The sequence below is a fragment of the Miscanthus floridulus genome, chromosome 8 (genome assembly GCF_019320115.1).
Source record: "Miscanthus floridulus cultivar M001 chromosome 8, ASM1932011v1, whole genome shotgun sequence".
NCBI classification, from domain to species: domain Eukaryota; kingdom Viridiplantae; phylum Streptophyta; class Magnoliopsida; order Poales; family Poaceae; genus Miscanthus; species Miscanthus floridulus.
The window spans coordinates 70471155-70495891 of record NC_089587.1 but is presented as its reverse complement, the minus strand read 5'-3'; the positions used below and the strand labels follow the sequence as shown (position 1 = coordinate 70495891).

General features: G+C 46.4%; 1 protein-coding gene and 1 pseudogene across 1 annotated transcript; both read right to left on the bottom strand.

The window, feature by feature from the left end:
• Positions 1 to 1728: 1728 nt before the first annotated feature.
• On the bottom strand, positions 1729 to 6796 carry LOC136469329 (F-box/LRR-repeat protein At5g02910-like; annotated as a pseudogene).
• Positions 6797 to 14122: 7326 nt separating this feature from the next.
• LOC136472482 (photosystem II reaction center proteins PsbY, chloroplastic-like) lies at positions 14123 to 15062 on the bottom strand. Its single transcript, XM_066470185.1, has one exon. The coding sequence runs from the start codon at positions 14931 to 14933 to the stop codon at positions 14310 to 14312; it is 624 nt and encodes a 207-aa protein (XP_066326282.1). The 5' UTR covers positions 14934 to 15062; the 3' UTR covers positions 14123 to 14309.
• Positions 15063 to 24737: the final 9675 nt, after the last annotated feature.

Below are 24737 nucleotides of genomic sequence, written 5' to 3'. Positions count from 1 at the left end.
GAAACAGAAAATGGATACTGTGAAGGGTAATTTTATCCAGAAATTGTGTCAAATGCTTAGTGTGTTTTAACTTAACGATTGAATTTTCAGGCAATATATTACTGTAGATTTTGCTCGTCTTCATATATCAATTGGATAAGCAAGTGCCATTCAAGGTATGCATGTGCATTGCAATTCCAAGGGAAATCATAATCATCCTTACCTCAACAGTGGTTGCTAAAACTAAAAGGTATTGAATGGCTTCAATGAAAATCCCAGGCTTTGCCCTAGCAAGGCCAACAACACAAATTGCTTGCTCATCGACATTATGCTCTTGGCACTGCCCATCCCTGGGAAATAGAAAAAAAAAACAATTATATAAGCAATAAGGATGGCATGTCTCCATTGAGGAAAAGGTATCATTAGACCACTTACGAGAAAGTGGAATCACTTGAAAACTGCTATTAAACCCAACTCTGCTGTTTATATCTAATAAACTCAAATCAATGATAATGGGCTCGTATAATTTTAGCATGGCCAAAAGTTCAGAAGTAACACATTATAGACCATACAATCATTTGATTCAAAACAAATATGAAAATAGACAATGGAAGGGAATATAATAATGGGCTTGTATAAACAATTTTACAAAACAACAGCGCTGTGACTAACTAACACGACCACAGAAACAACGAACTGAGAACGAGATAAATCTGAGTACCAAGTAAGAATCAAGTTCGTTATAAAGGGTATTCCCTTTTAACAGTTTAAGGCCAATCACACATGTAAAAAAGAAAAAGAAAAAGAAAACAAGTATTAGTGGTTTACCATTTATCAAAACGTCAGACGAAAAATGAATTGTCAACTGTTGCCCAGGCTCGATGTATGTCAGCAAAAAACCCGCAAAGAGTTGTTCCTTCACCGGCAGCTGTGTTATATCTTTCAATCAACATAGGAGGGAGTTGACGAGTTTCTGCAACTTCCACCAAAGAAGGCCACTGGCGAGACAAAATATGTATTAAGAGGACATAAAAGTGCATTTTCAAAATATTAGTGGAACAACTTTATTATTAACTTCAAGTATAACTCAGAATAAACACATATGGTAGAGAAGAGTAGGTCCAGCAATGCATTTCTGAGACCATGCAACATGACCATCATGTCCAATGTCATTAAAACTTCTTCTTTAAAGAAATTTTTCCAGCGTTCAAGATAAAGAGTTCCAACATGTACCAATGTGTTCGCAGTGTTTCATCCTAACAGCCTAAGAACTAAAACTTAAAACATGAACTATTTCATAAATCCAACAAACAAAAAATGCAAAGCAAAACAAAAAACAACTATCTACTTTAAAAGTGTGAAGACTGGACACTACAACCCATGCTCAACCAACCAAAGCAAGCAAAATGTCCAGTTCCTACCTCCTCAATTCAATTAGCAATACTATAAGAATCTGTCCCTTGAATGAATGATGTCACCAATCTGAAAAGCTGAAATTCTTAACTAGGGTTTCATTCTTACCCGTCGGGGATCTCAGATCGATGCATTGTTCCACCGCATGCTTACTGGAGGAGGAGGAGTCACGGCCGGCGCAACACGCAGTCGAGGAGGAGGAGGTGGTGGACGGCGCAGGCGGCGCGGCCTCCGCGTTCCGAGCGGCCCACGGCGGACGGCGCGGCCTCCACACGGGGAGCGGCCTGCGCGCGAAGAGGAAGCCGCGGCGGCTGGCGTAGGAGGCCCTCGGAGCTCCTAGGCGGCCGGCGGACGGACGGAGGCGGCGCGGCCTCCGCACGACGAGCGGCCCGCGGCGGACGGCGCGGCCTCCACACGGGGAGCGACCTGCGCGAGGAGAGGAAGCCGCGGCGGCCGGCGCAGGAGGCCCTCGGAGCTCCCAGGCGGCCGGCGGACGGGCGGAGGCGGCGCTCCCAGGCAGAACCGAGCGCGGCGCGGTTGTCTCACTTGCGCGGCGCAGCTCCCGTATGAGGATAGGGACAAGGACAAGGCAAGGGCAAAAATGTCACTTACCTTTTGGAGTCTAGGTCAAATTAACGCTCCTGAGCGTAAAACCTGACGGAGTGCTATTTTTAGTTTACGGTGACAACTTTCAGTGCTATTTTACGGGGCCAAACTCTTTTAGTGGTATTTTACGGAGGTCGCAACCTTTCGATGCCGCAGAACTAATTTTCCCTTGCCAGTTTTGCTTACAGAACATCCAGGGTGGCCATTGGTGGTGTCCAACGTCAGGCACTCCAGTGAAGTGGCAGATCTGAGGATTTGGCATGTTAGCTCGGCTACAGTCTTGGCAGCGACGAATTTGATGATCTTCACATGCTTGAGTCTGGAATGATGGTGCCCTGGAATCACCCGCAGATCTGAGGGATCGTCAAAAACTGTGACGTGTGCCTTGGTGACTTCCCGGATTACCTAATAAACATGAAAAAAACAGCCTTAATTGAATCAACGATTCCAAACTTGAATTGTTAACGATTATACCTTATTAATGACAAATATGAAATATTTTTGCAGGATAGGAAGAACGGTGACTTGCCTCCAAGGCGAAAATCTCCAATGAAGGAGCAGCATCAAGAAAAGAAACTAGAGACATAATCAAAGGTCAGTCCACCAACGGCAATGCTCAAGTACTTGAGCTGGAGGAACTTGCTAGGCACCATTGGTACTTTATCCACCTTCAGAAAAACATGTCAAAATTTTATTGCATCCTATGTAATATATGGCTGCTGTCTATATACCATCATGTGCGTAAATGTAGTCTGTAGTCAAGACTTACCTCACCGTCAGAGCGTATGGTAAGAGCTTCAAGATTGGGCATGACGGATGGAAGATCAGCACGGGCATAAAAGGCGAGACTGCAGTAGTAGTGCGTGTCTAATATCTTAATACGGCTTGTGTTTTCAAGTGAGAGTGGAATTCGGAGGTCACCTACAAACTTAACACTGGAGAGATTTGGAGCTTTGCTCTCTATTGCTCGAAGACGATTGGAGCAACATACCACCTCCAGGTAATTGAGTTGCTGCAGGCACGGTATCTTCAGACAGACTATGCTGTCACAATACCTGAGTTCAAACCGCTCTAAAGAAGGAGAACTGGAAAGAAGGCACCATAGCACATCGGCCTTAATATGAACATAAGTCAGGTTTAGTGTTGTCAAGCTTGTCAAGCAGCCAAATCTGACTGTGGGATGAAATTGACAGCTTGCAAGAGAGAGATAGCGAAGTGTGCCTCTAGTTCCACCAGATAAAAGTGAGCATGGGAAGTTGTAGTTTCCATACATTGTGAGAATAAGGTCCAGCTCTTCAATTCCTGGTTTAACAACAACCTGAAGCAAACTGTCCAGGCGATCAAGATGACAGAGATCCTTATCGTAAACTGAATGAACATCCAATCTGAATACCTTCAAGCCAATGCCTGAGTGTTTTTTCAGAATGCTGTCAACTCTGCTGTTGAAATCTGCTATTCCATCCTTTTGGCAAGCAATTTCATCTAAGCCCAATGTTTCTTTGCTGAAATGGAGGTCGGGATGGCATCTCCATGAACCAACAAAGGCCCGAGACACACAGGCAACTTTGGCAGCATCTCGCATTGCCATTAGGGAATGTATGTAACACCAGATGTCCTACATGAGCATGCATGGGAGAAATTTCAACATTTTTGCCAACCCACATGCACGGGATATACATTTATTGAACAATAATATCCTACAACAGAGTTAATGCAGCAAAGAAACATACATACTCTCTTCGTCCGAAAACAACTGATGTTTGTGGTCTGCCCTAACTCCTAAGTCAAACCATTTCAAATTTGGGGAGGGATGGAGGGCTTGGATGGTTAGCTACACCGGCCTTTAAGTAGGCACAGTGCCGGCCCTAGGGGCAGGGCATGAGGTGCGACGGCCGAGGGCCTAAGCGGACGAGGGGCTCCTAGGTATACAAACCTCTGGGTTCTATAGTTCATTAGGCATTAACAAACTAATGAGAAGAGAGACATAGAACAGGCCAGGCGGCCCAAAAAGATAACATCGACATTTTTTTCCTAGTTTTTTTCCCCACGGCCCTCGGGTAGAGAGGAGACGAGGAGTCACTCTGCACACAGCACACTCTAATCGTGAGTTTATGACGTACGCCTTACACACGCGGAGCTAGCGAGCCGCGCCGCCACGAAGAGCTAGACTACCGGAGACACGGACGCGGCGTACGAGGACGGCGACCAGGTAGGGCTCCACAACAACGACATCTTGATTCTTGGCTTCTTACGAATTACGATCACCGATCAGTTGTTTAGGCCCAAGATATTTTTTCCTTTTTATTTTTAATTCAAATTAATTATTTGTATAGTATTCCAGACTTCTAGTAATTTGTACCTATATAGTCGTATTTTTCTTCTAATTTAGGTGTTAGAATTTTAGAATGTTACCTAAGAAACATTTATCATGGGTGAGAAAAGAAAATGAATATATTATTTTTTTAATCTATATTATTTCTCAATAATTATCATATATCTACAAATATATTACTTAATTTATATTGTTCCTCGATAATTATCCGACATGCTAAATTAAAAATATGTTTTGAATTTACTTTCATTTTGCAAGTAAAATTAATGCCTATATATATTATAAGATTTTATACATGGTCAAGAGAAACTGTAAATCGTAGGACCGGCACTGAGTAGGCAACCGAAGTTTGAATCCCCGCGGTGCCACTCTCGCTAGGATTTCGAGGGTAGGCACTAGCCAGGTGTATCAAAGAGAGAATCTGGTCCCTAAGCGTTCTTATAACGCAAGGGCCTAACCTAGCCTCCGCTCCCTTATTAAACTATTTCAAATTTGACTAAGTTCATACAAAAATTACTAATGTTTATGATACCACATAAGCGTAAGTTTCAGATTGGTAGCAAAGAGTGCATCTAAATATAGGAAAATCAGAATATAATATCTTTAGCATCTGTATTGCTAAATACATAATAGAAACCTTAGCTACTCAGATGAGGAGACAATAAATCAAATATCCCAGATCAAAGGACAAACTGTTCACAAATTTTAGATGACGACTGTCAAGTCACATTGGGTGTTCTATAAGCTAGAGACAATATGAATATTGTTCACAAGTGATTGTCTTTAAGAAAATCTACCAGCTTGAAGAAAAAGGGCGTACCCAGTGCAGAGAGCTCCCGCTCTGTGCGGGGTCTGGGGAAGGGTGTTAGTGGCAAGCCTTACCCTCGTCTGTGCAATGCGAGGAGACCGCGACTCTAACCCAGGACCTTCCGGTCACATGCGGTAAAACTCTACCGCTTGCAGCAGGCCTGCCCTTCAAATTGGAAGAAATGCTAACAATTTATGCACCGGAAGCCTAATGATAATTTGAAACATTATCACTTTAAAGAGACATATTATGGCTGCTTTTAATCTGGACAAGGTTCTAAAAGTCACTAAATGGTACCCAACCATTCGCTCCACCTCCCACCTAGTAGTCATTATTCAGTATTACAAGGCCATTATGCTTATGCAGCCTAACTGCTGATTATGTGGCAGCAAGTAAAGTCAATCCTTTGAACACTGCTAAGTATTCGTGTTTTTGGAACATTGGTCTGGAGAAAGATTGAGATGGACATGCCAAGTGTTCTTAAGAGTTGACTAAATCTTAAAAAAAGAACGTACTCAGTGCAGTGCGGGATCCGGGGAAGGGTGTTAGTGGCAGTTGACTAAATCTTAATCTTCACAAATTAGGAGTTGGATGAAACAACGTCAGTAGCCATTATCAGTAGAATTAAACAGTCGGACTCAGGACAGAATAGAATATTTATCCATCTATATGGCATTGGGGATGTAACCTTCTTTGGCAATTGTGTATGGATTAGGAGTATCCTAGTAAAAAAATTTATTTTGAGACACAAGCTATCGTGTCCCAGATACGGAGAAGATTAGAGACAAGTTGCATGTCCAAGGTTCTTGTAGGCATAAAACAGCAGGATAACGAAACTACTAGGCTACAGCAATCACAGCACAAGAAATAGTAAAATTGACTATTCTCATTTATGAATAATCGATAAATTTTGACTATTCTTATTTATGAATAATCGATAAATTTTGACTATTCTCATTTATGAATGATCAATTTACATTAATTAAATAAAAAACTTACACCTAACTAGAAATAGTAAAATGCGGTTCAATACAATGTAATCTGTTCCCATTAAAGAAATAAATCAGTATCAAGGACGAGGTGACGTGATAGCGACGGATCAGCACATGCATGCATGCCGAGCTACTGGCTAGCCGGTGGTCTTGGGACAGGAAAAAAAAACAGCCTTACTGCAACACTACTAGGGCCTTGTTTAGTTAGCGATTTTTTTTTTGGAAAATGGTACAGTAGTTAATTGTTATTTAGTAATTAGTATATAATCATAGTCTAATTAGGCTTAAAAGATTTGTCTCGTGAATTTTATCTAAACTGTGTAATTAGTTTTATTTTTTTATTTATATTTAATGTTTCATGCATACGTTCAAAAATTTGATGTGACAAAAAACTTAAAAAAATTTATAAAATTTTAGGAACTAAACAGTCACCGGCTAGCTGCACACATGCATGCCTAGCTAGTGGCTAGCCGGTGGTCTTGGTCTTGGGACAGCAAAAAAACTGAGGCGCATAGCATGCACATCTCTGGTCGCAAAAACAGAGTAGGAGTACTAGTACACCGCAGCACACAGCACCGCCCGCAAAATCGAGGCGCCCGAACGCCATCTCCACCCTCTCCACTGTCTCACAGGCTCACAGCTCTGCAGCGCCCCGTCCAGCGCCATCCCGTGTCGGAGGGGAGCGCGGCATGGTGTGTGAGCCCCGCGATCGGACGGCCCAAAAAATTGAGTGACACAAGCGACAGAATTGCCAGATTATTTCTATGGAAGCATGGCCATCCGTCTCTCCGTGTCAAAGGTGGTCGCACGATGCGTCGTGGCACAGCGGTGCCATGTCAACATCGGTGGCGCGGCAGACCCTTCCACATTACCGATCAGTAGCCCTGGGCGTCGCTACATCATCCTCCCATCGCGCCACCATACATGACGCGGTACAGGCGTTTCGCCGCGCCATGACAATAGGCGTGGCCAAAACTGTTAGTTTTGAAAAAAAAACAATGTTAGATTTAAAATTAATTTACAAAAAGTGTTCAAAATAAAAAAAAAATCACGAGGCAAAGCTAGTGGTGCAAATAATTGCGTGAACATTGTGTTTAACAACGATATACATACAGAGACAAGTTCGGTATAGACAGTAGCATACTCCCTCCATCCAAAAATAAATAAAATTTGTCAAAACAATATTATTATATACAAATATGGAACACTGCCTTCTAATACACAGACTAATCATGGGTGCATGCAAATGATAACGGTTAAATCCAAGACATATCCAAGCTACTGATATGACCTTATTGCCCACATTCCACCGCCATCCTAGCTACCGCTGACCTCACTTGCCACCTTCCACCCCCACTGCCACAACCTCGCCTTTTTTTCTTAAAATGTTGTGCTAGGTCACCTCCTGCCGTCTTCCCTACACACCATACGCCTAACGCCGCCCGTTCATCGGCGCCCCCGTCGCCTCGCTCGCCGCTAGCTGATCGAACCTCCATCATCGCCAGACCGACCGCTGCTCTCGGCCATCCCTCTAGACCCATCGGACATTGGAGCCCCAAAACCCCAAATCCGTAACCCTAATCCTAGTTGCTCTGTCGATGCTAGCCTCGGTCCCCGGTTTCGCGTGTTAACACGTGTCGCCGTGAGTTGCTTGACGTCGCTATGCACATGCACACGTGCTGTATAAAATTTTCTGGGTGGGGGAGGGTGGGTGGAAGTTGACGTAATGCAGAAAGCATAACCACGAAAACAATAGTGCTATAGGAAACTGCCGCACCAAAAAAATGATGGCCTACAATGCGCATACGAACGGTGCACCACTCTGTCACGTTCACATGCCTGCGGTCACAATGCTAAAATTAACTCGGTGGCAGGCCGGGATCGGATCGGAGGTGCAGTGTCGTGTCGGAGACTCGGAGCCTGGGGGGCCATGGACGTGGTCGTCGTCACCGGCACGGCACCGTACGAGAGGTGGACCATGAGCATCTCTCCTTTGATCTTGAGACTACAGTTAGTCCATTCAGTGCATGGCATCGCATTCACGAATTGACTCGGTGCAGGCGATCGACCTAGTGCGTCGACGGCAGTGCCGGGCAGCGAGGTGGCGTCGGGCACACGGTCACCATGCATGGTCAAGCTAGGCCATCGACGGCGGCGGCGCCACAGCAGGCCGAGCAAGGCGTACATGAAGCGCACGACGCGACGCGACGGGGACGGGAGGCCGAGGCTACGACGACGCAACCCCTGCCTCCGCTGCCGGTAAACTGGGTATGGAGCCGGCCACCGGCCACGAGCTGTGTGCGCGCAACGCTGGAGAGGGGAGGGGAGGGTCCCGGTGGCGGTGAGGGGGCGTCGCTGACGAAGCGGTGATCTCGCCTGCTGCGATGAACGCTGGTGACTGCGCACATCTTTTATATATACGATGGTTTTGTTTGTCACGGATCACGCCGGTGGCTGCGAACCGGGAACACTCGCCGGCGAGATGTCCAGTAGAATAAAATAAAATAATAAATCAATCATTCGGTAACCCATAAAGTTTACGATGTTGGATATTTGATCTGCTAAAAAACTGTGGACGACATATTATGTGATTTGCTGAAATGAAATTGAAAAAAAAAAACATGCAGATAACCGGATACATTTACGGCTCGTTCGGTTGAGTCGTTTCCGCCCCGGAATGATTCCCGGTCAAATCTGCTACGTACAAATTAAACGGACATTCCTGGCCGGAACGGTTCCCGGACGTCGTTCCCCGGGAACCGAACAGGGCCTTACTGTTTAGCAAGCGTTTTTCAGACAAAAGTTGCAAATGTTCTTGTTCCGAGCAGGCGAGGCGAGAGCACCTCTGGGAGAGCTATAGGAGGCAGAGTGTTACCTTGCTGAAGCTGCTCTTACTCCAAGGTGTTAGACTTCACTTGAGTCTTGAGGCAGTGATAATGTCGTGAGCTGACGCCATCAAGCTCCATATAGCTAGGCTAGTTGCAGCCTCGTCTTCAGTTAGTCAAAACGGAGGAAGCCTGAATATTCGTTTCAGCGAAATAACAGTATTTTTTTTTCTTACAATAAATCAACATCAACACCAGTATCAGCATCAGCCGTTTTCCCAGCCAGCCGAATAGGGCGCATGATTCGCTGTCAGCAGCAGGCATCAGCTCCTGATGCAGCCTTTCCATTCAGAGTCCCGGAACCGTGCTGATGAGCATGGCTGATGAATCGATCGTTCAGGGAAGTGAATGGACATAGACAAGGGCAGATGATTTTGTATATGTTGGTTTTGTCACGGTCCACGCTGCCGGCTGCTGGTTCTCATCTGTGCCGAGGAAGCCGTCACAATGCACAGCCGTCGGGGCTGCTGCTAGCTTTTAGGCCCTGTTGCGGCTTCGAGGGGTTCTGCCCCTGCTCCCAAAGTACTGTAGATAACTGTTTGAACTGTATGTAACTGTAGAAGCATAGAAAACGGTTCGGAGCCCGAAGAAAGCCCCTTTCAAACGGGCCCTCAGTATAGCTGAAGCGAGAAAAAGAAGAGTAGAGAGAAGCCTGCCGATTAAGGCCCAACTCGATCTGGTTGACTGACTGGCATATGGGGTCTTCGCTTTGTACTTGTGAATAAAATCACAGGGGGCCGACTCATTTTTCAGCATAACCAACTTCATTCATTCCCAATACCAAGAGGAGAGGAGACTGGAGAGCAGCCAGACCCGCTAGGCATACGCACATAACTTATAGCTCCAGCAAGCCAAAACTGAAAACCCTGAACACTTCTCATGATTCAGGACGGCATTCGGCGAACAATGACAAAACATGATTCACCATCAACAACGGCTGCTGCTTGAGGCACTTGTTCCATTCACTGGAACTGAACCTCGGATTCGTTTCTCAGAATGACCAACTTCATTCCCAGGAGGAGAATGGTAGAAGGAACGGGAATGCACATTTCTGGATTTCATCACAAACGGAATGCACATCATGTAGGACAATGCAAGGAACAGCACTTAACAGCTTCAAACAAGCTCAATGTAACCTGGATCCAATGATCAAGCTAAAAAACTATAAGAAAAACTCCTGCTTTAAAAACACAAAACTTGAAGGACGGCAAATTAAGGTCCCACTGATGCAAAAGGAGCCATCCTACAAGAGATTAAAGATCTCATGCTTGCTATTTACCATTACTACTACCCAGTTTTCCCTTGGCCGAGAACCTCTCACATGAGCACCATAGGTTGTCATGCACTAGATCCAGCTGCACTTGGTTCCTCTTCCGCACCTAAAGAGGCTGCCTCCAATGCTGCAACAATTTACAAATGTTGAAAATATCATCAGTTGATTAAGTAATCAAATTTGCCCTCGATGAACAATTATTCCTCACCAACCAACCAACAGTAATTTATTATTCAACAGCCACACTTGCACAAACTGATTAAGATAACTATGTCCTAAAATTTAGCACCGATATCACTATCCATTGACAGATGAGGGCTATAGATGAACAGGATTAAAGACAGGGAGGAAGCATCTGAAGTGTAGAAGCTCATCAAAGTAGATAAATTTTTATTCTCTCCTGCTGGCTGCTGCATACCTTGTCAGGCTTACCATGAGAGCATTACTTAAGATAAGTAGAACGATAAATTCCTAGAGGCATACCTAATCAGTTTCAAAGATTGTCGATAATGAAAAGATTGATCAACCCAGGTAGATATAAGATTGTGGTATTGCAATTCATAAATTCAATATTGTTGAGCCTATTGTGCCATGGTAGTAACTGAATTATTACTTGTTCAGAATATTGCAAAACCAAGAACCAAGTAAAGTCATATACCTGGACTGTAGAAGCGCATGTATGGAAAGACGGTGTCCATTTCAATGACATCGTATACCTTCTTCACCACATAGGTCTTTAGATCAACTGTGTAGAGTGCGTCATTCACCGTCACGAAAACAATACCGAGACCATCTGCGAAACCGACCACAGACGCATAAGGAATAAAGACGGGACGAACATCGAGCTGCGTCCCAAGATCAATGACATTGAATTGTGTCCATCCAGCATTAGCTTCAGGGGTGTCCATCCTCAACCAGATGCAGAGTATGCCCTCTTGTAGACGGACGAGTCCCAGCCCACCATCGTCCGTTGTTGTGAGCACGGAACTATACGAACCGTGTTGTAGGGTTGGAACCTGAATCCACGATTTCTCTTGCAGTTCCAAATCGTACTTCAAAACTGCGTTTGTCGATGGAATCCCAAAATAGAGCTCGTTCCCCAGTAGCACACTGGGCGAGTACCTACCATAGGTGTAGAAGCAGGGCTCGATGCGCTGAATGGAGATTGGCTCGCTCCACGCGGCAACATCGGATGAGTAGGTGCAGACGAACATGCCACTTTGTTCAGTGCCCACACAAACCACCCGGAAAGGTCCACGGTGGCAACCATGTTGGTCACAGGCGCCGGTGGCTGAGGACATTGGATTGAGTTCTTGCTTGCTGCTTCTGTTTCTGTGATTGCCATGGATAGACTTGTCATTTCCAGAACAGTTCTTTTGAAGAGGAGGCCGGATAGACTTGTCATTTCCAGAACGTGCTTTTGAAGAGGAGGCCCACAAAGCCCACTGTTGCCAATGTACATAAGCGAAGGGTTGTCTGCGCTGAGGCCTGAGGGTGTCAAGTTGCCGGCCTGTGGGTATACGCCCAGACAAATTGCTGTACGACAAGTTCAAGTAGCTTAGGATTGTCAAATCAGATAAGCTCACTGGAATTTTGCCAAACATCTTGTTCTTAGAGACGTCGAGTGATTCCAGTGACTGCATTGCTCCTTGTTAGGTATTTTTCCACTCAGGCAGTTTGATGACAAGTTCAAATTTATTAAGGCATCGAGGGAAGTGATTGCTGGGATGGTTTCACCAGTTAGGGAGTTGCCTGATAAATCAATGCTCACAAAATATTCTAATCCATTGTCATATTTAAGTTGCTGCCCTTTTATTATTTTTAACATGATGTCTTTTAACATGATTTAGTCCAGATCGATATGGATACAATCTTAGAGGTAGGTTACCCTTCAGGGTCATACCAGTTAGGTTTGACAGATGCCAAGGTACAACACCAGATATGTTGTTGCTCGATAGATCCAAGTATTGAAGTTGTTAAGATTTGTAATTTCTATTGGAATGTTCCCAGAAAATATATTATGGATTAGTCGTAGAAACTGTAAACTTTTCAGCTCCACAATCCAATCTGGCAAGCTTCCAAAGAATTTGTTCCTTCCAAGATCTAAGAACCCAAGACTAGTGCAGGTCCTCAAAAATGCAGGAAAGTATCCTGACAAACTGTTATTGTTTAGTTGCAGGAAACCTATGGATTCCAATTCAAAACAATGAGGAAATTTCCCCTCTAAAGCATTACTTGACAAATCAAGAGCATGCAAACTTTTCAATGTGCAAAAAGATTCTGGAATGCTGCCACCAATTTGGTTTGAGAACATAAGCAATACCATGAGTTGTGGAGCTTCAATTGATGGTAATGGTCCTGAAATTGAATTGTTGGAGATGTCTAATTCTGTGATATTTCTTGGAAACTGTGGTATTGTTCCAGTAAGCTGGTTCGAACTGAGATTAAGCACTAGAAAGGCCATGTCACTGAAATGTGCTGGCAAGGTACCACTTAACTTATTGCTGTTGGAGATGTCAATATTTGTTGCCAGGGAAAATGTTTGCCAGAACCAATCAGGAATCTTGTCAATTATAGAACTGCTTGAAAGATCAAGTTCAATTATTTCAAACTGTTGCTGAAGCCAATCTGGAAACAGAGGACCCATCTGGCAAGATGCAAAATGTGCATTCCGAAGCCTGAAGGGTGGAAACCAGTCTGCATTTAACCTTCAAATTATTGGAAGCCATGTTTAAATTCTTTAAGCTGATTAAACCTGCAAAATGTTCTTCAGCAAAGGCTATAGAGGCAGCGAAAAAAGATTGGATAATATTATTTATTGTTTGCACCTGTTGGAGGTCAGCCTCTGCACAAATGACAAGATCATCAGCAAAAAGGATCGAATGAATTGGGGGCAACCTGGGCCCAAATAAATACCAGTGAGTGTTGCATTGTCCATAGCATCATGTAGTCTAAGAGAAAGCTCATTAACAACAATGACAAAAAGATATGGAGAAAGCGGACATCCTTGCCTGATGCCTCTACTAGCTTGAAAGAACCCATAGGAATCTCCATTAACATTGACAGAATACGACATGGTGGAGATGCAAGCATGGACCAACTCTAAAAATTGACTATGAAACCCTTTATGTTGCAACGTATCAATCACAACGGACCACTCTACCATATCAAAAGCTTTAGCCAAATCAATCTTCAACATAAAGGCTTTCTTGCTCCTTCAAAAAAAAAAAAAAAAGCGCATACGAACGATGCATCACTCTGTCACGTTCACATGCATGCCTACGGTCACAAAGCTAAAATTTACTTGGTGGCAGGGATCGGATCGGAGGTGTCGGAGCCTCGGCGTCCATGGACGTGATCGTCACCGGCACCGGACGATCGGAGAGGTCGAGTATGACTGTATGAGCATCTCTCGTTTGATCTTGAGAGACTCACTCCGTACCTTGAAACCTTTGCATGGCATCGCATTCACGAATTGACTGACTCGGTCTCGGTGTGCAGGCGCAGTGCGTCAGCGGCAGTGCCGGGCAGCGAGGTGGCGTCGGCCACGGTCATCGTGCATGGTCAAGGCCGTCGACGGCGGCGGCGCCACAGCAGACCACGCGTGGGGAACATGAAGCGCGCGACGCGACGGGGAGGAGAAGCCGAGGCTACACTACGCAAGCCGTACGTGCCTCTGCTGCGAGGAACGCTGGTGACTACGCGCATCTTGTTTGTCACGGTTCACGCCGCCGGCGGCGAACAGGGAGCGCTCGCCGGCGAGATGTCCAGCGGTGAGGAACGTTTTCATTGATCAACCACCACATAGGATACTTGTATGTACAATGTAACAGATTGAGAGAGCTGTACTGCATTTGTTCAATAATGAAGATGGAAAGACAAGCAGGCACGTACGTAGATCAACCACGTTTCACGTTATACTACAGTCCTTAACACACCAACGCACGCACGCCGCAGATACAAACACTCCGCCGTCGTCGTCACCGGTGCGGGGTGCACGAGGTTGTTGCAAGCTAGCTCATCAGTCGGACCGCATGCGGTTGAGCTGGTTGAGAGCCGGCTGGAGGATGTTGTAGAGCACCCAGCCGATGGCGGGCGCCACGACGATGAGCAGCAGGAGGCCACGGCTGTCGTCGGCGGGCGCCGCAGCGGCGAGCGCAGCCAGGTCCTGCGCCGCGGCGGCGGAGGCCTCGGGGGCGGTCGCCATACCAGCCGCCGCGGCGGCGCCGAGGCCGAGGCCGAGGCCGGCGACCACGGCCGGGCTGCGCATGCGGTTCAGCTGGTTCAGCGCCGGCTGCAGGATGTTGTAGAGCACCCACCCGATGGCGGGCGCCACCACGAAGAGCAGCAGCTGGCCGCGGTTGTCGCTCCCGGCGTCCGCCGCCGACGCCGCCACGTCCGCCACGCTCTGCGCCGCCAGCGCCGCGTCCGACGACGCCAGCGCCGAGAAGAAGGCGCCCGCCAGCGCCGCGGCCGCCGCCGGCGTGGCCGTCGACGACGATGACACGGCCACCGCGGCCTGCTTCTTGGCCTGCGCCGCCGGGAGGCGCAGCGAGACGCTGCTGCCGGCGACGCTGGTGGATGGCGCTGACCGCGCCACGATCTTGGCGGGCTTCAGCAAGGCCATCGTAGCTATGGTCGCCATGGCACTATGGCAGGCTGGCGTGCTTGCTTGAGAGGGCAGAGATGGCTGACGGCGGTGTGAGGTGTGGGTGCGCAGTGCAATGGCGAGCTAGCTTTTTCGTCTCCGTGTTTCTAGAACCGGGGATCGGGCTTATCTCTGCAAGGTCGGAGGCGCGCAGTGTGTGCTCCAGAATGGACACCTTATCCTTGCGTCTGCATGGCCATTGGTCTGGGAGCAACAGGGTGGGTCCCGCATCGACACCAAGGGAGACCTTCAGATCGCAGGTGCAGCCAATCGAAATGAACCGAGGTTCCACCGAATTCCTAACTTTGACACTATAAAAAAAAAGATTCCCCGTCACATCGAACTTGCAGTATATACACGGAGTATTAAATGTTGACGAAATCAAAAACTAATTGCACAGTTTGGTTGTACTTTGCGAGACGAACGTTTTGAGCCTAATTAGTCAACGATTGGATAATTATTACCAAATAAAAACAAAACGCTACTGTAGCTACATTGTAGCTACAGTAAATCGGGCGGCGCTGATTCCGACGAACTAAACGCGGCGCTAGACACCTACTAGTGTTCTCTAGAAATTAGAATTAGCATCAAAGTTTTAAATAGCGCGCTATAGCGGACGCGCTATAGCGCTATTTAGCGGATCTGGAAGACCAACGCTAAGCTACCAGGATTTTAACGCTAAACGATTTTTCCCGCTATTAGCTGCTAATAGCGTGCTAATCCCGCTAAATTGTGGTTCATTTAGCGCCGCTATTTGGCCTAGGCTTTCATTTCCATCGACCCAATTAACATGAGTACACCAAACTATTCAGATGCTGAAATGCATGTGTGATGTACTGATATGTACCAGACTATGGCATATGGCTCCATGCCTTTTGTTTGTTTGTCTAGCTGTCTATCACCTTTGTATGAACTTTGAACTCACGTATGTTCCTATAGGATGTATGATGTATTATTTATGAACTACGAACTTTGATGTAATGTGTTAGTAAGACTTTGAACTATCTGTCCCTATTGGTATTTGTAATGTTTTCATCTTCTATGGCTGCGTTCGGCTGACATGAAACCCGGTTTGATCCGGTTCTTTTTTCATTTGGAACAGTGGTTTCCTCTCACAAATTCATCCATGAACAGTAACTTTTTTGGCCGCTACAGTGTTTTCCATGTCAGCCGAACGCGGCCTATATTTTTATTATGTGTAAAATTACATGATGTTTGACATATTTTTTCTCAGCCGCTAAATGGCTTAGCCCGCTATAGCTTTTCTTGACCTTTTGGAGAGGCTGCCGCTAGGAGGCTTAGCCCGCTATTTAAAACATTGATTAGCATGCGTGCTAGAATATGCTTCCGTTAGCGAAATACATTTTTGGTCGACAACAACGTGCACAAAATAGGGCCAAATGTCTAATTCTGCCGAAAGTATTTTTGGACCGCTTCCGCTTGCATCCTCTAGTATCAGAACATCGTTGCCCTGTTTGTTTGGCTGATAAGACATAACTGAAAATAATGTTGGCTGATTTATTGTGAGAGAAAAATACTATTCGTTGATCGAAAAAATACGACTTATAAGCCAAACATGACGCATCACTACAAATACAAGCATGGCTTTGCCAATGTAACCTGTAACCATCCCAGTATCCCACACATACCTGTCTTCTCAAAGGGCTCGACGACCTTAATTTTAATACACTCAAACACATGTTCTCTTCACCCTAAATTAAGTGTATGATTGGATCAATTAGAGATAGTTAACAGTTGAACTAAAAAAATAATTTAAATTAGCTCAGATTGACTTGTTAGTTGGCTAATAACTAATTGAAACTTGGCTAAAAAAATATCCCATCCCTGTTTGGATGCACTAGGGTCAATTTGAGCCGGCTAACAATTAGTTTTTGTACCCAAACATGCAATAAGTGCACTTCTAGCATTTTAAATTTTGTCCCAAGATAAGTGTATTTCTAGGTAGGATCCACCTACCATTAGTAGTTCTTTTTCAGTTAATCACATCTTTTTCTTTCTAAATCACTGAGATCAAAATATTTCCGTTAATAAATAGAACTATAGAAGGTGTGATACTTTCTAGATTCTTCCATAGTGCGAAGATTAGATAATGGACACATGATAGGTCGCGAATTCCGTGACCCCTTTGTGACCGCATGCATGACAAGCGCCATCTGTCCGCTCATGTCTGTATGACGAGTCCCTATGCCTATCCGTACACATTCGGACACAGAAAAATTACCCTTACTACATGTTTGTGTCTATATGTGACAAGCCCTGAAAAGCTTATCTGACTGCACCTATCCAAACATGTTCTGACGTGAAAAATTTACCCTTATTGGATGCACATGGGGACATATGCCCCTAACGGCCTCAAAAACACATTACCATACGCGTGAGCAAAACACAAGTAAGGTCTTGTTTAGATGCAGCCCAAATTGCAAAAAAAACTAACTTTTGGAATTTGGAATCTAAACGGCCGATGGAAAAAATTTCGGCCTGCACAGTGCAAATTTGGCCCGGCCCAATCATTGCCTCGGGCTGCGTGCATCCCCAGTATAACCCTGACCACGGCCCCGTTCGCGCGTCCGTCTCCACTCCCTCTCCCCCGGGAAACCCTAGGCCACTCTCGCCCCGCCGCCGCTCTCCATTTCCGCCGCCGCTCTCGGTCTCCCCCGCCGCCGCTCAGTCCAGCACCTGATCCAGCCCGCCCCGTCCCTGCGCCCCTCACCCCATCCATTCCCTCTCCCCCCGAACCCTAGGCCGCTCTCCATTTCCGCCGCCGCCGCTCTCCATTTCCGGCGCCGCCGCTCAGTCCTCCACCAGATCCAGCCCGCCTACTGTCGGATACCGCGAGAAGGGGTACCCTAAGCAAGAACCAAAAAACGACTGCTTAGACTTCGTAAAGATCGAAACCAGCTAACCACCGCTGGCCTCGGCCAATTCTCTGTATCGCTCGAGGCCCCCTCACCGCTGGCCTCGGGCGATCCCCCACCGAAGGCCTCGGCCGACCCCCTCTCGTCGCAGGCCTCGGTCGGGTCGCCGACCCTCCGCCTCACGCGAGGCGGGCTCGGCAGCACTCCGCTGCCTCTTCCTTCATCTGTCCCTCTGACAAAACGTCGTGTCGCATTAACTCAGCCAACTGCTGCCCCTGACATCGGCCGCATGCTCGGCACAGTACAGCGGAATGGCCGACGGGACAGGAGGCAGGACTGGGCAAGGGTTACCCGCCACTGTGCCCACCGCTATGCACATGGTTGACGTCCATGCCTCACTGTGCTGCCAACTCCTGCTCCAAAAACAACGCGGCGTGGGGAGCCATGTCCGGGATACTGTGGCCTCAGAATCAGTACCCAAGACCAATAATTCCCTCCAAAGCCTTGGCAGTTTGCTTTAGGGGCTCGGCAGCCTGAGGATCCACGTCCGCCGAGCCCCCCACGATGGCCCGGCCTCGGCATCTGCAGAGCCTCGGCTCCCTACGACGTCATCGCACGATGACCAGCACGTCACCCGCCATGTCCTGCCTCAAGCTGTACTGGAGCCCCACGACGCACAAGGTCAAGTATGACCGGCGCGTCACTTCTGCACGACAAGAACGGGGCCACTCCATCGACCATACCACAACAGTGGCCAGCTGCAGGACTCGGACACGCCATCCCCATTTATAGAACGCTATGTAGCAACATATGTAGGTTCCTGGTTCTCCCTTAGAGTATAAAAGGGAGGGACCGGGGCCATTTCTAGGGACGGAAGAACAAGGGGCAGAAGGAGGAACTCACCAATAGAACTACACGCTTCTACGCTGCTTGAGAACAACGCCTCAAGCAGCCCGCACCACCCCCGCCGAGACCTGGGGCTAGCTCCCTCTCTCACCTAGCTTGTAACCCCCTACTACGAGCACTCCGGTGCAAGGAATACAAGATCGATCTCTCAGACTGGACGTAGGGCCTCGATTGCCTGAACCAGTATAAACCTTGTGTCTCTTTGTATCACCATCCGGTTCGGGAGCACGCAACACAAATTCACTCGTCGGTTGAGGACCCCCCCGGTCCGAAACACCGACACCTACATCCAGATCCACCTTCCCTTCGTCCAGATCGGGTGTCCTTGACCTCCTCGTCGGCGATGGACGGGTACCACGGTGGCTCGAATCAAGACGACGACTTCAACGGCGGCTCCTTGGACAACGCTTCCGTCTACGGAGACGGCTCCGAAACCAGGGACTTCCTGTCCTAGGCGCCGCTGTACGCCGGATCCAGGGCCCACACCGGCTTCCGCAACAACTCCGATGACGTCTTCGGCTACGGCTTCGGCAGCAACGCACCCTCCCTTAGCCACCTAGGGTTCAGCGAGCTGGACCTCAACGCCAGCCATTCATGGCTGGGCTTGGCTCGTTACCAGGAGATCCTCTAGTCCCCGGCTGAAGACGGCGGCAGCGGCAGCGCTCACGGCCCCCCTCCCGTGCGTGTGCCATCCCGCGCCGGCAGGGGTTCCCTCGGCCTCCGACCTCCTCGCCGCCGCGTGCCTCCCCTGGGGCCTCATGGTGATGAGGCAGGCAGCTCGGCTAGCGGTTCCAGGAGGCCCAGTGTGCGTCGCAGCCTAGTCCAGCCCGCCGCCGCCGACGAGGACGTCCCTCCGACTAATGTCCCGGTACATAAAGTTTCTTTCTCCATGGGATTGCTGTGTTGTGCTGTGCTTGTGGTCTAGTACAAATAGATTGCTGTGTTATGTGTTGCTCACATGGTAGATTGTTGTGCTATGTGCTGCTCACATGGTAGATTGCTGTGCTATGCAGTGCTTGTGCTAGTACAAGTAGATTGTTGTGCTGTGCTGTGCTTGTGCATGCTATTTATGCGAGCTATTTATGCATGCTTTGCATGCATTGCTGTCCTTGTATAGGCATATTGTTTACCTACGCCATGTCCTTGTTTAGGCATATTGTTTACCTATGCCATGTGTTGTTTTTTCTTTATGCATCATTTTAGAGTACCCTTAGCAGGGCCCAGTGGAGTCCTCAAAACACCCGGACTTTCTGTCAGCTCTACATTGACGAGATTGATAAGGGGAACTGCCCTAGGGGTCAGATGTCGAAGTGGGGTTGGAAAAATCTGACAGAGGGTTACTTTAAAGCGACAGAATTAGTTCATGACAACATCATCTTTGGGAGTAGGGTCCGCCAGCTGAAGAAGGAATGGAATGACCTACGGAAGCTCTATCACAAGGAGACAGGCTTGGGGCGCAATGCAGATGGCTCCATCAGTGCTTCAGCTGAATGGTGGAAAACCAACGACAAGGTACAACCTAATTCTGTTTTGTAATCATGTTTTTCTTACCTAATTCTGTGTTGTAATCATGTGTTCTAAACAAGTTCTTTTGTAATTCTTGTTTTGCAGGACAACAAGCTTAAGGGTACACTGCCTGACTACATGGACCTTTTGGGGCGCATGTTCCTTGGCGTAGAAGTGACAGGGGAAACCGCTTATGCTCCTAGCCGCAGGAATGCGCCACTGTATGTGAGCAGTGACGATGACGAAGACGTCCATACCCCTCAGAGCACTGGGAGCAAGAGAAGCTACAGCAGCCTCAGCACCCGCAGCACTGCTGCTAGTCCCAGCAAGAGGGGCAGGAGTCTAGCAGTGAGGATGAACGAAGGCATAAGGAACTTGACCATCAGTCTGGACAACAGGACTGAAGCGCTGAAGGAGATTTGGCATGAGAGGAATCAAGCTGTAGAGAAGAAGAAGAATGACAAAATGGACACCATTGACCAAGTGATACAGCTGGCTAAAGAGGCAGGGGCAACAGAGGAAAATGAGAGGTAGTGGATTGGTGTCCTCATGATCACCCAAAACGAAGCTGCTATGAGAATGTTTATCAAGTCAGAAGCAAAAGGAAGGATGGCCATCATTAAGCACTATGCCGGGGTCGTTAACTAGACCCTCTTAATAACGCATTTGTCATGTGTTTGTGTCATGAACCTCGTGTACTAAGTCTGTGATGCATGTTGGTTGAACTACGTCTGTCATTTGTATGTTGTGTTGTCGAACTTGTCGGCAGCAACTAAGTGATTTGTGATGTTCGCTTGTGATGTCTGAATTTAGCCATACTGTTTGTTTCTAGAGTCAGTGCTGTTGGATTTGAGGTACTGCTGCCCTGTGTATGTTGTTCCCTGGGAATTAGAACTGATTTGTGTTCATTTGTTTGTTTCATGTGTGTAGGGGGCTGCTCAACCTGCTGCTCCGGTCATTGATGAGGATGACGATGATGATGATGAACAGTGGGAGGAGGACTTCTTCAGCTTATTCTTTGATGACATCGAAGAAGAAACTGCAATCGTATATGGTATGTCCTAGTATGCCATGCACATGCAAAAGTACTACAATAGGGCATACTATAGGGTGCCAAAGATGACTAGGCTGAACTGGGTAGAACATAAACTAGCAAATGAAACTGCCTGTTACAACATGTTTAGAATCACCCCAGATATGTTCTATAGACTGCATAAGGTATTGACTGATGAGTATGACCTCAAAGACACAAAAAAGTCCACCTCAACTGAGGCTTTAGGTATGTTCCTTTGGATGGTTGGTGCTCCACAATCATATAGGCAAGCTGATGATAGATTTGAGAGGTCACTAGCCACAGTCCACAACATGTTTTATAGAGTGCTGCCCTGTGTTGTTGCACTTGGGAATGATATCATTAAACCTGTGGACCCAGAATTTAGTACAATGCATCCTAGGGTGAGGAACCGACGGTTCTATCTTGAATTCAAGAGGTGCATAGGAGCTATAGATGGCAACCACTTCCCTGTTTTGGTGCCACAAGATAAGTTTGTGCAGCACTTGTGTCGCAAGGGCATCACAACTAAGAATGTGATGGCTGCTTGCGACTTTGACATGATTTTTACTTTTCTCCTTGCGGGATGGTCGGGGTCTGCCCATGACACAATAGTGTTCGAGAATGCCATGACAACATTCAAGGATGACTTCCCTCATCCACCTGAAGGTAGACAACTAGGTGGTAGTACATTTGACATTTCTAATTGAAACATTTAACAATTACAGGTACTTGGTGGTGTAGGGATGTTTTACTTGGTGGATGCTGGCTACCCAAACCGTCCCGGGTACCTTGCTCCTTACAAGGGAACGAAGTACCATATTCAAGACTTTCAAAATGCCGGAGAACCTCGAGGTAAACAGGAGATATTCAATTATGCACACTCATCTCTTAGGAATGTGATTGAAAGGGCCTTTGGCGTCTTGAAGATGAAGTGGCGCATATTGTTGAGTATCCCTGCCTATCCTCCTCAAACACAAACGCAGATTATAGTTGCTTGTGTTGCTTTGCATAACTTCATAAGGTTGAGTAGGCAATTTGATGTGGACTTCCAGCACCTAGATCATCATGTTAACTTTGTGCCGGCTGAAGCCTATCTTGACCAGCCAGAAACAGAGCCTGCCCCTGATAGCGCAGATCGTGAACAGATGAATGCCTTTCGTGACAGCATTGCGAATAGGCTGTTTAATAGATATTGATACATGTGTATGTTTGAGAACTTGTGAGTTGTAATTGTTTGATTGCGGCTTGGACTTGTAATAATGTTGCTTGAGGACTGTAATATTTGAGGACTGTAATATTTGGGTACATGCATTGTAATATTTTCGGACTGTAAAATGATTTTCGGACTATAATAATATTTGAATGTTGTAATAATTTTGAGTTTCCCCTACTGCATTGTGCCTGGGACAATGGAGGCATTTGTGGCTGCATGTATGGATTTGCATGCGAGAGCATGCAAGGAAGAGCAGGCAGCATGCAGCATGCATGGATTTGCATGCATGCGCATGCAAGGATGAGCCTGGCAGCAAGCATCCCTTCAAATGCATTTAATAGTGCCAATTGTGTCTTTTAGTCCATTAATGTTTTGGCAGGGCAAATAGTGCTATGAAAAGTTTTCCACCCCTTTGCATGTCAGATTTTGAATCATTTTGGATGAAAAAATTTGGGTTCAAAAAACTTGCAATCTAAACAAGACCTAACACTAAATGCATGATGCAGCAAGGAAAAATAACTTCTTTTTTTATTAACTGACACAATGCTCCGTGTTTTTTTAAGATTTCATTTACGACCCGTCGAACACGGGGCAAGTCCTGCAATGCAAAGAAGAAAGTCAAATATTTAATGAATTTATAAACTTATTATAGGTCATCAGAAAGTAGAGAAATCGCAAGAATAATTAATAAAATTTCAAGTTCCCATGCATGTTGTACTTTGTTGAATGCTGAGACGAGAGGCAGGAGGTGAGAGAAATGTGAGGGGAGGCGATGGCTGCAGCTTTGTGTTAGAGCTGCACAGCTCACATGCGGTGAACCACAAACCAAACAGGGCCTTGTTTAGATGACTCCCAAATTCCAAGTTTTTTCACTCTCTCTCCATCACATCAATTTTTAACCGCTTGCATGGAGCATTAAATGTAGGTAAAAAAAATAACTAATTGCACAGTTTAGTTGGAAATCACGAGATAAATCTTTTGAACCTAGTTGGTCCACGATTGGACAATATTTGCCAAATAAGACGAAAGTGGTACTATTCATCGAGTTGCAAAAAGTTGCAATCTAAACATGGCCCAGGTCGCACCATGTCACGGTTGCCAAGTCCTATTTCTGAAGATTTGACACCGTTTTTTGCTCCACGTGGCGCGCATCAGTACCATGGGTAGCTAAAATCCGTGGGTGGGTAGCTATCACCGGTGCTAGATAGAGATGAAAACGGATCGGATACGGATGGATATCACTTATATTATATTTGTTTTTATATTTCTGTTCGGATTCGAATTCGAATACGGATAGTGTCAACTATGTCGAATAGGATACGATTGGATATCGATATCATAAATATGCGATTTGAGTATTCGGATACGGATACGCTATCGGATGTTGGATATCCGGACTCGGATACGGACAGATCTCAACCCCTCTAAACGGATTCGGTTTCGAATACGGTCGCGTACTGTTTTCATCCCTAGTGCTAGAGGGCTTGTTTAGTTCAAAAAGTTTTCCACAAAAGTGCTATAGTAGCCATCACATTGAATCTTGCGATACGTGTATGGAACATTAAATGTAGACGAAAAAAAACTAATTGCACAGTTTGGTTGCAAATCGCGAGACGAACGTTTTGAGCCTAATTAGTCCATAATTGAATACTAATTGCCAAATAAAAACGAAAGTGCTACAGTAGCCAAATTCCCAAATTTCACCTAACTAAACACATCCAGAAAATCTACACCGGTAGTTATAAAGTTACTATAGGGTATATGCCCTAATGTATGGATACTATAGGGTATATGCCCCTATTGCCCTTAAACCCGGCTTGATCCGTTTATTTTTTCATCCGGAACAGTGTTTTTCTCTCACAAATTCCTCCAGCATTCCTCCAAACCATCCAGATTCCTCCAAAATTCAGACAAGCGAACAGGCCTAAGAACAGTGTTTTTCTCTCACAAATTCCTACAGCATTCCTCCAAACCATCCAGATTCCTCTAAAATTCAGAGTCTGAATTTTGGAGGAATCTGGATAGTTTTGATGAATGCTGGAAGAATTTGTGAGAGAAAAACACTGTTTCGGATGAAAAAAATAAACGGATCAAACCGGGTTTAAGGGCACGCGAACGGGGCCGAGAAGGAGTTCACTATAAGGCCGACTCAGGTAGCTATTTGTATTACAAGCCAGCATGCATCCTATGTGGAGTTCAGAACGTGCAAAAAAGGAACCGAGCCAACGACTCTTTCATCACTCGCA